Genomic DNA, 13,672 nt, shown 5'->3' on the forward strand with positions numbered 1-13,672 from the left:
GGTAATTCGAGTCGGGGCGGGGCGGTGCGTGGCCGTTCTGTATGATAATATGTACTATTACTTATTCTGTGTCATGAGTCAAGATAAGCGTAGGGCGAACTTTTGTTCGCGCACACTTTTATTGTAAATAAAGCAGTCTGTAGGATGACAATTTTGTACAAGTACATGGAGATGTACCTTGATGGCGAGCGCCTTCCGCCCCTTGTCGGAGGCCTTCTTGGCGATGGTGGTGTAAGAGATGCCGGGCACGTTGCGCAGCTTCTCTCCGATCTCGCGCGCAGCGCTCTCGTTATCCAGGTGAGGCTGCGTCACCTGATGTCATAATTTTAATAAATTTTCAAACCATATTGCAATGAATTAAATAGGAGATATTACTGCGATGTTCTGCCACCAGAGAGCAGCGCTAGCCTTTTTAGTAAATGGACCAGCCAAAATGTATGAAACAGCCAATATTTATTTCGCGATTTCGGGGTTGGTCCCATAGTAAAAGTTGCTCAGTATATTCCCAAAACCTTCCTGGCAATGGGTATGCACTTATTTTTTTGCCACCGTGTATAAGAAATTCTTTGTGGTTAGCGTCCATACTTTAGTATGCAAGTCTGAATCTTTGGCTATAGGTATTATACAACCAGCTCAATGTCACGACAAGCAGTGAAGACGTCTCCTTTTGGACTCTATTGTGTTGATTTACGGTTCAAGTTACCTTGTAGCAGGCCCAGTGTGACAGCACGCGGGTCTGCCCGTCCTTCATCTGCAGATAGTCCGCGATGTGTAACGCGAGGCAGTGCAGCCGTCGCCAGATCAGTCGGTCAAGCAGTATCCGCTCTCCTAGGTTTTGGACTCTGTTGCGTTGGATTAAGGTTACATTTTCAATGGATATACGTTTTTTATATAATGTTTCATTCAAAACACGATGACGAACGTGAAGCCTTTTTAATTTGCTTATTATAAAATGGAAAGATTTAAAATTTATTGCACAACATAAAAAGCAAAAATGTCAGATATTGAAATAGATAACGTGACATTAACTAAGGCTTTAAATTGAAATTTTTTTAGCATCTTGATAAATATGATATATATTTATTTATTCATAATTTACTTCAAATAATTAGGTACATAAATTAAAAAAAAAATTAAAATAAAATTCCCTTCAAAATTACACTTATGATTATTGGTTCGTTATGAGAGGATAGATGTGTTGTTACAATAAAGCGTGAAAAATATTCGTACTTAATCCTAAAATAATGTTTAAGTTAACGCATGATATAAAAATAGATAATTTTATAAATAGACATATAAATGAGTGATGTAAATAGAGCACTAGGAAACACCACGTGATCTCACGTGGCGGACGAACTTGGAGTTGTGCCAAATACACTATAATAGTTGGCTTACGCTGAACGTACATTTTATAGTACCATAACGATTTACACATAAATGTGCATTATTTGTTTGCTCTATTGTTTTTCAAGCGTATGCATGTATGTGTATCTAGTCTTGTTCTTTGGCTAGGCTTATAGCCTACATCGTTATTTTTCTCGGCGATAGCGAGATCAGAGTATACCTACTTGAGTTTATTTTTCACGTACGACGACACAGAAATGGTTTATTAAGCATTCAGAGATTCAGAGTAAGAGGGTTTCTATATGTGTATACAATAGTACATTGTGCAACGTCTGCAACGAGGGGGTAAACGATGTATATAATTAATCGAGTTTAGAATATTAAAGTCTTACCCCTGGTTATATCTGGTTAATTATTTTTAAACGTTATTTAGAGCATATTTACTGTCACTTGGTATGTATTTTGGAATGATCCATTCAGTCATTTTCAATTTAGAGCAGTTCAAAGTCAACTGTGGATTGTGAAATTTTTGAACGTTTTCTAATAATTTGCTAGACGAAGTAGTGAAAATGTTACAGTATATTATATATTTGTGATCTACTCTCAAAGCCCTTTCATTTGGTACCCCACACGGTACGATTAAAAAAAAAGCAATAAAATTTGCCGACTTTATGACGTCACAGCAACTACCCCCACCACTTTCGCGCTTGTCATCTCATATATTTGTGTTCAGGACATCACACTGATACCAAATATGTCCATATTTGCGACGACATGAGCGAAAATCGATTTCCAGAAGACTTCTTGACCAAAAACCACCGTACTATTTTTAAAAACATTAACAGAAAGAACGTCAGTATTTTAAAAGTAAAACCCTTATACCTTGACTTTAAACAAAGTATTTTACTTACAACCTACTTGGTTCGTATAAATTAGTGACACAAAAAAAGCTATAAATCCCTAAGAAGCTACAGCTTTTTTTTTCACAATCTATTAAGCTCCGCTTCCGCGGGAACAATATAGGCATTTACCCTTCAGTACTGCATGAAATAAGTTCTTTTTCGAGTGTGATGAAAATAAATATACCTATTTATTTTTATCTAAAATAACCGTGAATGATGATTAATGAAAATAGAGACTGATTTAGTTGCGATTTCTGCAAAGGGAAGGCTACATCGGTGACGGATAGCTGGATAGATAAATGTAATGGTTTTAATTCATTCCGTCATGGTCCGTCAGCTGCCGGTCGATGTTTATATTATTACCGTTACCTATAGCTCGTTTTTTTAGAAAAAAGGTAATCAATCTTGACGTATCTTTTTATTAAAAAAATATTGAAAAACGCTTTAAAAAAATTATATTACTGATGAAAGCAAATAATGTACAATATCGTATATGATTTATAACTAACATATTTGCTGTGACTTATTTTTCAAGTGACTTTTAATAAAAAGACACGTCAAGATCATCATCATCATCTTAGCCGAAAGACGTCCACTGCTGGACTAAGGCCTCTCCCAAGGATCTCCACAACGAACGGTCATTCGCAGCGCTGTCCTCAACCGACGGTTTCCCACGACTTTACCCAGATCGTCGGTCCATCTAGTCTTGGGCTAAGATCGCTTACCTTCTATCTAATGCAAAAAAACGAACTATAAATAGCTCGGCATGTATAAAAGGATACTGGTAAAACGTGAGCGGGATGGCCACCTTGGGGTCGCGGATGGCGTTGAGCACGCGCAGCCACCGGCATGTGCGCACGTAGTGATCTGTCAGCTGCTGGTCCACGATGAAGCCCTTTAACCAATAGGGTTGTTGACACATGTTCAATTTTATCACTAAATCTAGTTAAATAAATAGAAAATGAGCAATTTATAACAATAAGTTAGAAACTTAAAGTATATAGATATGAGAATAATAAAAAAATACAAGACCTCAGTTTCCAAATTTATTTATTTTTTACTTTCAAATAGGAAATAAATAATAGTACCATTCGATTCCTTACATTTTATTTAAAATAATATTGTATTCCAACATTATACATAAATGCAATTTTCATACATCGAAACGGCTTCTAAGCAATAGCGACGTTACATGGTGACGTCACGATGTATTACCATTTTGTTAGAAGCGATTCGTCAGTAAATTGCGGGTACCAGACTGACCAGCGTTTGTGACTTTTGTATTGCTTAAAGACAATGGGTGGGCAGTTTTCATCTTTAGTGCGTACAATTTTGGCATGACTTACCTTAATGAGCACCTCAGCATATGTCACCATGGCAACCAGGTGCGTCAAAAAGTTTACCCATTTACCTTGCCAAACTGCGCGGCCCGTATGAGCACCCCAGCATATGTCACCATGGCAACCAGGTGCGTCAAAAAGTTTACCCATTTACCTTGCCAAACTGCGCGGCCCGTATGAGCACCCCAGCATATGTCACCATGGCAACCAGGTGCGTCAAAAAGTTTACCCATTTACCTTGCCAAACTGCGCGGCCCGTATGAGCACCCCAGCATATGTCACCATGGCAACCAGGTGCGTCAAAAAGTTTACCCATTTACCTTGCCAAACTGCGCGGCCCGTATGAGCACCCCAGCATATGTCACCATGGCAACCAGGTGCGTCAAAAAGTTTACCCATTTACCTTGCCAAACTGCGCGGCCCGTATGAGCACCCCAGCATATGTCACCATGGCAACCAGGTGCGTCAAAAAGTTTACCCATTTACCTTGCCAAACTGCGCGGCCCGTATGAGCACCCCAGCATATGTCACCATGGCAACCAGGTGCGTCAAAAAGTTTACCCATTTACCTTGCCAAACTGCGCGGCCCGTATGAGCACCCCAGCATATGTCACCATGGCAACCAGGTGCGTCAAAAAGTTTACCCATTTACCTTGCCAAACTGCGCGGCCCGTATGAGCACCCCAGCATATGTCACCATGGCAACCAGGTGCGTCAAAAAGTTTACCCATTTACCTTGCCAAACTGCGCGGCCCGTATGAGCACCCCAGCATATGTCACCATGGCAACCAGGTGCGTCAAAAAGTTTACCCATTTACCTTGCCAAACTGCGCGGCCCGAATGAGCATCTTCTGCACGTCGGGCTCGAACTCGAAGGCGGCGGCGTCGATGCAGTCCTGCACCGCTTTGGCCAGATCGGGTTTCACCAGGCGGATGTATTCGTCTGCCCTGTGGCTGCGTTTCTGCGACAAATTTTTCGTGATTTATATAGCTAAAGCACAGCTAAAGATAAAAAAAATCGCAATTGGTATATGTATTATGTATATAATATCGAGGTATATATTATTGATTTATTGCTTTACCACTACTTTGTGTTTTAATTTTTATTTTGTATTAGTAAATGTTCAGGCTAATTACAATTACAGTCACCTGCTTAGGTTGTAATTACGATTGACTTAATTTTCTACTTTAACATAAGGCGATTACAAAACACGCCGTAGACCGCGCAAAGCCCGTGGATGCAGACAGGTAGAAAATCAACAGTATAAAAACTAAGCTAGAGGTAAATCAAGGATTGGTGTGCTGAGAATTATTCCGATATTGTTATTACGGTTACGTTACAAAAAGCCTATAAATTACTAATGCAACGATAGTAGTAAACTTATAACGATGAGATGGATAAACCAAAACCAATATTTTAGTTCTGCATAAGACATCTATCCCGCGGTTAACCAGTCATACACACAGTCAACATTCGGTGACTGAATGTCTGTTTTTTGAGAAATTCTCACCTGGAACTGTTTTGAGGCCTCAACTAAGTATGAGCCAGGCGCAGTACTGTCGATTCGGAATATTTTCTCAATAACGACTGGCACTTTCTCTATGAGTTCGTGTGTGTACTGAGACACAACACGAGCGCAGTCCATCTCGGGGATGACGTGGAACGGGCCGTCGTAGGGGAACTCCGTCTTTTGCCCTTTCGAGCCGAAGATGCAGAGCGTGTCGTCCCAGTGGGCTATCACGGCTTTGGAGCCGCACCTGAACAAATAATATGAACAAGTAAATACCTAAAGTTTAAGTAGTATTCTGAATGAAGGTTATTTTGAACATGATTGGCGGACTATTCTTCTTCCTTTTTAGGATATAACCAAACGGAGACGCCTTGTCTGTAATTTTCAGTCTTCCGATTTTTGCGGAGGAGGGGCACGTCAAATGTATACGTAACGTAAAAATAGCTATGACAGATAAACTTCAGTCCATACATTGTGTATGACCATTGGCTGTCTATTTTCGACAGAGGGGAAAGCCTGTTAATCGCTACTCCGTTTGGTTATATCCTCTAAGTTTTTACCTATGACCGACGGATACTTTTAGAATGTTTACAGCTGTTCAATTATTTAAGGCACCACAACCGGCACATTTATTTGTATGGTCGAGTTCACAAACATCCTTCCAGAGGCACGTGTCAAAAATATATTTACACTACCTTATTGTCAGCGTCTTAGACGCGTGTAAATATATTTCGAACGTCGGCTGGTAAAGATGTTTTGAAATCGACTGTACAATATTAAGATACTAAAAAAGTTGTTGTGTATTATGCTTACGAAAGAAATTTACTAGCTAAAATGTAGATTATAAAAAACTATCCATTTTAAGTTAGCAAATGATATACGAATTACTATTAGTTGCCACAGCCGGGCTAGCACCATGCTGAGTCGGGACCATTTCGTGGCTTATATTATTCATGTTTGTTCACCTACGTGTTTTCCTCTTTTTTTGCCACGAATAAACAAATTATGCGAAAAATTTGCTGCAAACTGACATTCGCAAAATAAGATTCGGCCGTGTAAAAAAAAAGTAATACACCAGTGACGGTTCTTTGACAAGTTCTACAGCAAGCTGCATGCACTTGTGCAGCAGGGTGTACATGCACGTCACCAGATTTTAATTATTGACGTTAAGTTTTCTGATCATTGACGCACTTACCAGACAAGTTCCTTGGGTTGTTTGATGCAGCCGGTGTCGATCTCCGCGTACTTGTTCTTGCAGTCGGAGGAGCCGATCCACAGGAACCCGGAGTCGGTGAAGAGCGCCACGTGCCGACCGTTCTGCGAGGGCACGATGCATAGGACCTGCGTGTAAGGGTTCCGGATTTCCGGACGCTGTAAATTTATAAGTTGGCTTAGAAATATAAAAAAGGAAAAATAAGTTTTCTTAGAACTAACAAAAAAAAGAAATGTATAAGTTGATGAAGAAATAAAAAAGTGAGGCAAGACGAGCAAAGCGAAGCGCAAGGGCACTACCTACCTTGTCTCGAACGTCGTCGTTTTTTTGAACCCTCATAACTTGGGTTTTGATTATACCAGGTAAACAAAATTCTCGGGATATGATGTCATTAGTGGACTTATTAAGCATAAAAATTTTCAATTACATAGCTCTTAACTCTTATACTTTAAATTTTGTTCATATCTAAATAACCCCGATTTCGTCACTCACTCACTCATGATCATCAAAACCTTTAGGGTACTTCCTGAAATCCTAGGAAGCTGAAATTTGGTATGTAAGATCGTCTTAGTACACAAACAACAGAAAGATTTAAAATCTTGAAATTTTTAGCCCCTAGGGGGGTGAAAAGGGGGCGGAATTTTGTATGGGGAATTAATAATCGCTGAACCGATTTAGTTGAAATTTGGTATGTAGATAGTTTTTGTTATGGGGAAGGATATAGAATAGTTTTTAATCCCAAAATCACCCCGTAAGGGGGTGGAAAAGAGCGTTAGGGGGAAAAAGGGGATTGAAGTTTGTATGGGGAATCAGTAAAAAGCAGATTGTGTAAAAGATGCCTCCAGATACGTATTTCAGGATTTTAATAGTAAATTACCCCCAACCCTATAAAATTAGGGGATGGAAGATTGTCATAAGCAACTTACAAAAAGAAGTGAAATCCCACCATAAACATTTTCATGTAAAATGTTGCCAAGACGTAACCATAAGGCTCGCACTGTCAAAAAGTTATCAGATCTCTTGTAGAGCCAAGCTTCTAACTCTACAATCCCTAATTTTACAAACTCTTCACCTCAGTCAAATTATGTGTCTTCTTGGAATATAACAACTGAAGGAATGAAGCCCGCAGGTTGGCAACTCTTGGCTTACAAGTGAAGCTAGATAAAGTCATACCATGAGCACAGGCCTTGGTTCTCCCAGCTGGCACTTGTATATCTCCTTGTTGCGACACACGAGGAAGCCGATCACGGCCGACGAGCGAAGTCCCGCGCTTAGTACGCACCACGATGTGATTGGTTCATTGGCCCCTGGAACAAAACATAGGCTTATTCTCTTTCAGTACTTCCACGTGTACATAGAAATAAGAAGCCACGCACAAAACAATTCGTGTATAGGAATAAAACTGTCCCCACAGTTTTAAATTTCTAAATTGTTTAAAATATTCATATTGCTTTTGTAAGGAAGATTGTATGTATATATATGTATGTATATGTATAAGCTTTCTCATAGAAATCATTGATTCCATCAAAAATTTAATACGTAAAAACTGCTAGTCGTGCAGGGAAGCTAATGCAGGTATAACCAAACCAGTTGGTTTATTCTGGACCTATTTTGTAATTAATTTAGTAATTTTGTTAAATTGCTACCTCATCAGTTAACCATTATAAGACCAGATAAAGGCATTGCAGATTAGATTCATGAATAAATGTAAAAGTACTACCTATGAACAACTCTTCTTAGAATGTAAAATTTTAACAGTCCATGAACAAGTCACATTATTATTACCTTTGGAACAAATGTGTAATGATGAGTTTAAAATACTTACCTATTGTCAACCAAAGGTTAACAAGAAACAGAGATAGTAATAAATTGCTCGTACCTAGTTTTACGAATTACTTTGGCCAAAGATGTAGAAAATATTTAGTCCCTATGATCTATAACGAGTTGCCGTCGGATTTAAAGACCACAAGGATGACAAAACAAATATTTAAAAGTAAATTAAGTTACTTTTTATTAAATTAAATAAAAGGTCAAATACATTACAATACATAACCCTTATAATACATTACATTTGTACACTGTACGCTCAGATTAGAAAGTTAACCCCTTACTTCATGTCAAAAATAAAAAAGTATTTGGTTAAAAGTAAACTTTAATAGCTAAAAACATAACAGCCATATAAGGCTGCGCATGCAGTAAAGGGTTAAGTAGGTAAGTTTAGGTTTAAGATAAAGTTAAGTTACATATCAACCGCTAACACAAACACAAAGGAGCCTCGTCTGCCAACAAACCACTGTGTGGTTTGGCAGAAGAAAATATGTATTTAGTTGTAAGTAAGATTTTTGAATAAACGTTTTATTTATTTATTTTTTATTTGATTTCGTACCGTAATTCTTATAATAGAGATGCGTTTTTGTTTTAAGTATGATGGCAAGTATGTTGCTGCTACGGACTAAAGGGTTTACTAAAACATGTTATAGTAAATGAACAAATATTTCTTATTCATAAATCAAGTTGAACATAAAAAGAAGTGTTATAGTGAAGGTTTCATTATTACACTTTTTAGTTTAATAAATAGAACAATTGAACCACTTACGTGGCAGATCTGGCACTGGCCTGACTTTTGGCTCAGAGATGTTGCTCAGGAGGAACATGCGGTTGGTGGTAGTCATTACAGCCAGTCCTACACCGTGAGGGTTTGGGAACAGCTGTGCTTTGCTGACCTGTTCACAAACAGTATAGTAGTTTTTTAATATATTAGGGAATATATGTATAGGTGGGGAGCCGGCAATGCTAAATGTTTAGAGACCTATTGGAAACAAAAGATTAGATGATAAGAAGAAAAAAAGATTATATAAAGCTTTCTTTTCCAGCAAGCAGGAAAGCGACTAGAAATGCGTACAAATAATCGTCAGATTTAGTAATAGCATAATTATAGCATTAATTTGGACTAAAAAGAGCAAATCCACTATCTGGTTAACAATTTGTTTAACCCCCCCCCCAACCATCTGCTCAACATAGACAGCTAAGAGTGGTAAAGGTAGACTCCACGGGGTAGCAAGATATCACTCATATCTTAATCTGACAAGCTCGAGTAACTACAAAAATCCCCTCTTGGGCTCCCCGACCAATAGTAGTACAGTAGGGAAGGGAAAAATGCATCAGCACATATAATTGTGCATTATATAATTATCATTCTTTCTAATATGTTCTTAGTTAAATAAAGAGTAATAAAAACGAGTAATTTTCTATAGTTATTTCTACATAAACACAGTAGTCCATTTAAATTCAGTGTGTTTAGCTAAGTCATTTTTTTTGTACATAGAAATATCAAGTTCAAATTAAAGTTGTGAAGGCCAGCCACACTTACCCCACAGCCACACATAAACATATCCTTATGTATATGTAGAATAAGATACCTTAGTGTCCCTAACTTCTTGCCCCATGTTGAATGTCTTCTGGTAGGCCCCAAACATGTCATAAACAAGCACATCTCCACTCTCCTGCACACAGAGCAGCTGTTCCCCATCTGACCAGCCCATGTGGACCAGGACTCCGCTGTTCCACTGGAAATATCACACATGGTAGTATTTTACAATCTACTAACATAACAACACAATAGTGGAGCAAACAGTTTGCTTGTTTCAATAGGGTTGGCTGGCCGGAGTATTTTACAGATGGCGCCAGCATAGGTTTTACCTACAAACAGTGTTTAATTCTTGTTTTTTTTTTGCAATGTTTTGGCCTGGATAGAACAAAACTAGAGACAGATTAAATCTATTCTGGGGCCATCTATAGAAATCATTGCAGACTCCTTTTTTCCAGCTAATCTATCATTTTAATACAAAATTTGTATAAAGGCAGGATGATTGAGTAGTAAATTGGCAATCAAACAATTATTTACATTATAACATCATGTATAAAAAACACACACTTGTAAATGTGTGGTTAAACTACTGGTGTGTGCTGAAAAGTTTCTTAAGGTCGAATTATTTTCCAGAGCATATTTTTAAGACATAGAAAAGATTTCTAAAATAGTATTAAGATATAATAAAGAAATTACTTACCAAAATTTTTGATATAACATTCCCTACACAGTTGTAAATTGTTATGACAGGTTTGGCAGTGGTTGCAATCCTGCCAAACTGCTTCCGGTCCCGCACCACAGCAATAGGCCCTCCGTATGGAGCTCCACTGATTATCATGTTGTCTAGGCCCTCGTCCATGGACCAGTTCATGTTGTAGATTTCTAAACGCCTGTAAAATATTAAATAGCATAAATTAAAGTTAAAAAAAAAGTTTGTCATATAAATACATTTGTAGCTATTTTTTAATAAGCTTAATTAAATTCTGAAATGGCACCTCTGGGATAGTGCTACATGATGACAGCACTGCCTTTCTAAATCACAATATTCACAATACATACTTATAGTAAGTGTATGGTATTGGTGTTAAGCAAGAGATGCCAGCTCATTTGAGACTTCTATTCGTTCACTCGAAAAAGCCCTTTAATAAAGATTAAAAAAAAAAAAATTTGAGACTTCCTACAATATAATCATTTTTTGATTTATGTCAATGTTTATGCTATTTGTTAATAGCAAGGTATCAACCAAATTAGAAAGATAATAATTTATGTAATGTTTATAAGTAAAATTATAAAAAAAGAATGATTGCGATTATCAATCTTGGTAAATAATGTAAAAAAATAGATAATTGTACGCCCACTATTTCTATGAGGGCGAAAGGGAAAAAACTGGATTGTTATAATTATCTGACCTGTAGTAGGAATCCAACTGGAACCAGTCCGCAGTTAGCAGGGCCGACATTGTGGAATAACGATTAAATACACCAAATAATGACTATTTACTGATAACAAAAAATATCCTTAATTAATTTACCGCAAGGGCTTAGCTCGGAAGATTTTAAGTCATCCAATTTTACATAATATCCAATTGATATTACAAAATTAGTAATATTAATACGATTGTATTTAAATTATATTGGTATAATTTCAACAAATTATTTGTTTTTCCCATGGAAAAACATGAATAACAAAACCATTTTGACTATTTTTGACAACGACAGACTGACAGTACTGACACCTGACACTGACATTAAGAGCGAGTTACGAAACCGAAAAATATTGGCGGTGTTTTCTGCACCGTTGCGTTAAAATAAATAAAATGTTATGAAACTTACTAAAAACACTAACATGACTACAATGTATTTTTTACATATTTTTGATTACTAGGTACTAACCAGCCTTACTTAAATTGTTTTCGTATGTAAATCGGTATACCTTGGAAATGTTTTATGGTATCTGAACGCATCACCAAATGTCTGTGTGACATTACCTACTCGTTCAGGAATTTTGATTTTTATTTCTAAGTTCATCTCGACGCATGACCATGACCTAGGCCGACTGATATTATCAAAAAGTAAGTAGAAAATATATAATAGGGATATTATCTTGTCGATTTTTGGGGTTCCGTACCCAAAGGGTAAAAACGGGACCCTATTACTATTCCGTCCGTCTGTCTGTCAACCTGTCTGTCTGTCTGTCTGTCTGTCCGTCTGTCACCAGACTCTGTATCTCATGAACCGTGAAAGCTAGACAGTTGAAATTTTCACAGATGATGTATAGTTTGTCAAAGGACTGTCTTTCAAATAGACAGAGAGAATTATACTATCTTTGTCTTACACTAGTACTAGCACCCAAAAGAAAAGGATGAGTATAGTTTTTTTGTTCTTATTTACTGACAATTTGGTTTGATCCTATTATTTTTGTTGCCGCTATAACAACAAATACTAAAAACAGAATAAAATGAATATTTAAGATAAATAAATATTGAATAAAATAAATATTGTACAATTTATGGCTATTGAATAATAATAAAAAAGTGGGGCTCCCATACAACAACGTTTGTTGTTGTTGTTAGATTTGATTTTTTTGCCTTTTTTTGCGTAATGGTACGGAACCCTTCGTGCGCGAGTCCGACTCGCACTTGGGCGGTTTTTTTTCGTTTTATTCAAATAAAAATTGGCTGGTTGGAAGACATTGGAAGAGCTCTCCCTCAGCTCTCCATTCTGGGTGGAATAAATGATAAATACCAATTTGGGACAAAAAAAATGGATGTAGTTTACCGATGAGTTACGAAAATACCATAATTTTTGGTAACTCAGTGAAAGAATTTTTAGGACATATATTAGTCAAGCGAATCTTATCAGTAGAAAAAGGCGGCAAATTTAAAAAGTGTAGGCGCGTAGGGATATCGTCCCATAGAAAACTTGAATTTCGAGCCTTTTCTACTGACAAGATTTGCTTGACTAACTAAAGTGCCGGCCGTTTTTCAAGACATGCGTCGCTTAATGACATAATCCGTCGGTCTCTTGCCACCATCAATGTACCCGCTCTTCTTGAGCCGACTGGCATTATCAGAGATGATGGCAAGAGGCCCGATGGGATGTCCTTGGTTCCTTGGAGCTTGGGACGGATGTTGGTGTGGGATGCTACCTGCGTAGACACACTGGCACCGTCCCACCTCCAACGGACTAATGTAAAAGCGGGCGGAGCGGCGGAAAGCGCCGAAATTTTAAAACGTAATAAATATAAGAGCCTCGGTAGAGAGTATCATTTCGTTCCATTTGGAGTTGAAACTCTAGGTCCATGGGGTCCCAGCGCGCATAAGTTGTTTGCAGAAATCGCGAAGCGTCTGGTTGACGTAACTGGTGACCGAAGAGCTGGCGGCTTTCTCGCACAACGTATCAGCATTGCGATACAGCGCGGAAATGCCGCCAGCATCCTTGGTACAATGCCTCAAGGGCCTATTTTAGATTTAAGCTAGTTATTAATTTCGTTTACGTAGTACCACTGTATATATCTTGTATGTAAATAAATGTATTTTACATCTTTTTTGTTTATTTTTTTATGTAGGTAGATATGTTTCCCAATTCGTCGACGATGGCTGGACCGAATTGCAAAATTCTATTTTGTTTATAAGTAATGGGAAATACTTCATAGCTGTGCTAGTTGGCATCAAAGAGGCAGGATGTGATGATTGGATCTTGGACAAATCGAAGGAAAAGGAATGAAAATGGTTCTTGGTAGAAATAATTTAGATTATAGTCTGTCAAGCCATTTCCGTCAGTAGAAATGTGGCATATTTAAAAAATGTAGGCGCGAAGGGTTATTTGTCTTCCCATAGAAAATTTTAATTTCGCGCCTTTTTCCACTGACAAAGTTGTTTGACAGACTATAATACATATACCTTAGGCATTGCATTGGGCTCCAAAGTAAAAAGTAGATGTCGGTGCACAACAAGCCTTCCAAGATTAATGTGAACTGTAATGTTCACTACATTT

General features: G+C 37.7%; 1 protein-coding gene across 1 annotated transcript in view; it reads right to left on the minus strand.

The window, feature by feature from the left end:
* Window positions 1-11,378, minus strand: part of LOC134750698 (vacuolar protein sorting-associated protein 16 homolog) — a 16,831-nt gene extending 5,453 nt beyond the window's left edge. Inside the window, exons 1-11 of the mRNA XM_063685933.1 lie at window positions 11,087-11,378; window positions 10,378-10,567; window positions 9,730-9,876; window positions 8,907-9,033; window positions 7,484-7,617; window positions 6,293-6,468; window positions 5,098-5,344; window positions 4,405-4,548; window positions 3,029-3,141; window positions 704-842; window positions 178-312 (exon numbers count right to left, since the gene is read on the minus strand). Coding sequence (XP_063542003.1) covers window positions 178-312; window positions 704-842; window positions 3,029-3,141; window positions 4,405-4,548; window positions 5,098-5,344; window positions 6,293-6,468; window positions 7,484-7,617; window positions 8,907-9,033; window positions 9,730-9,876; window positions 10,378-10,567; window positions 11,087-11,136 — 1,602 coding nt within the window. The 5' untranslated portion in view covers window positions 11,137-11,378. The remainder of the gene's footprint in view (window positions 1-177; window positions 313-703; window positions 843-3,028; window positions 3,142-4,404; window positions 4,549-5,097; window positions 5,345-6,292; window positions 6,469-7,483; window positions 7,618-8,906; window positions 9,034-9,729; window positions 9,877-10,377; window positions 10,568-11,086) is intronic.
* Between the last annotated feature and the right edge of the window lie 2,294 nt (window positions 11,379-13,672).

This window comes from Cydia strobilella, chromosome 2 (genome assembly GCF_947568885.1).
Source record: "Cydia strobilella chromosome 2, ilCydStro3.1, whole genome shotgun sequence".
NCBI classification, from domain to species: Eukaryota; Metazoa; Arthropoda; class Insecta; order Lepidoptera; family Tortricidae; genus Cydia; species Cydia strobilella.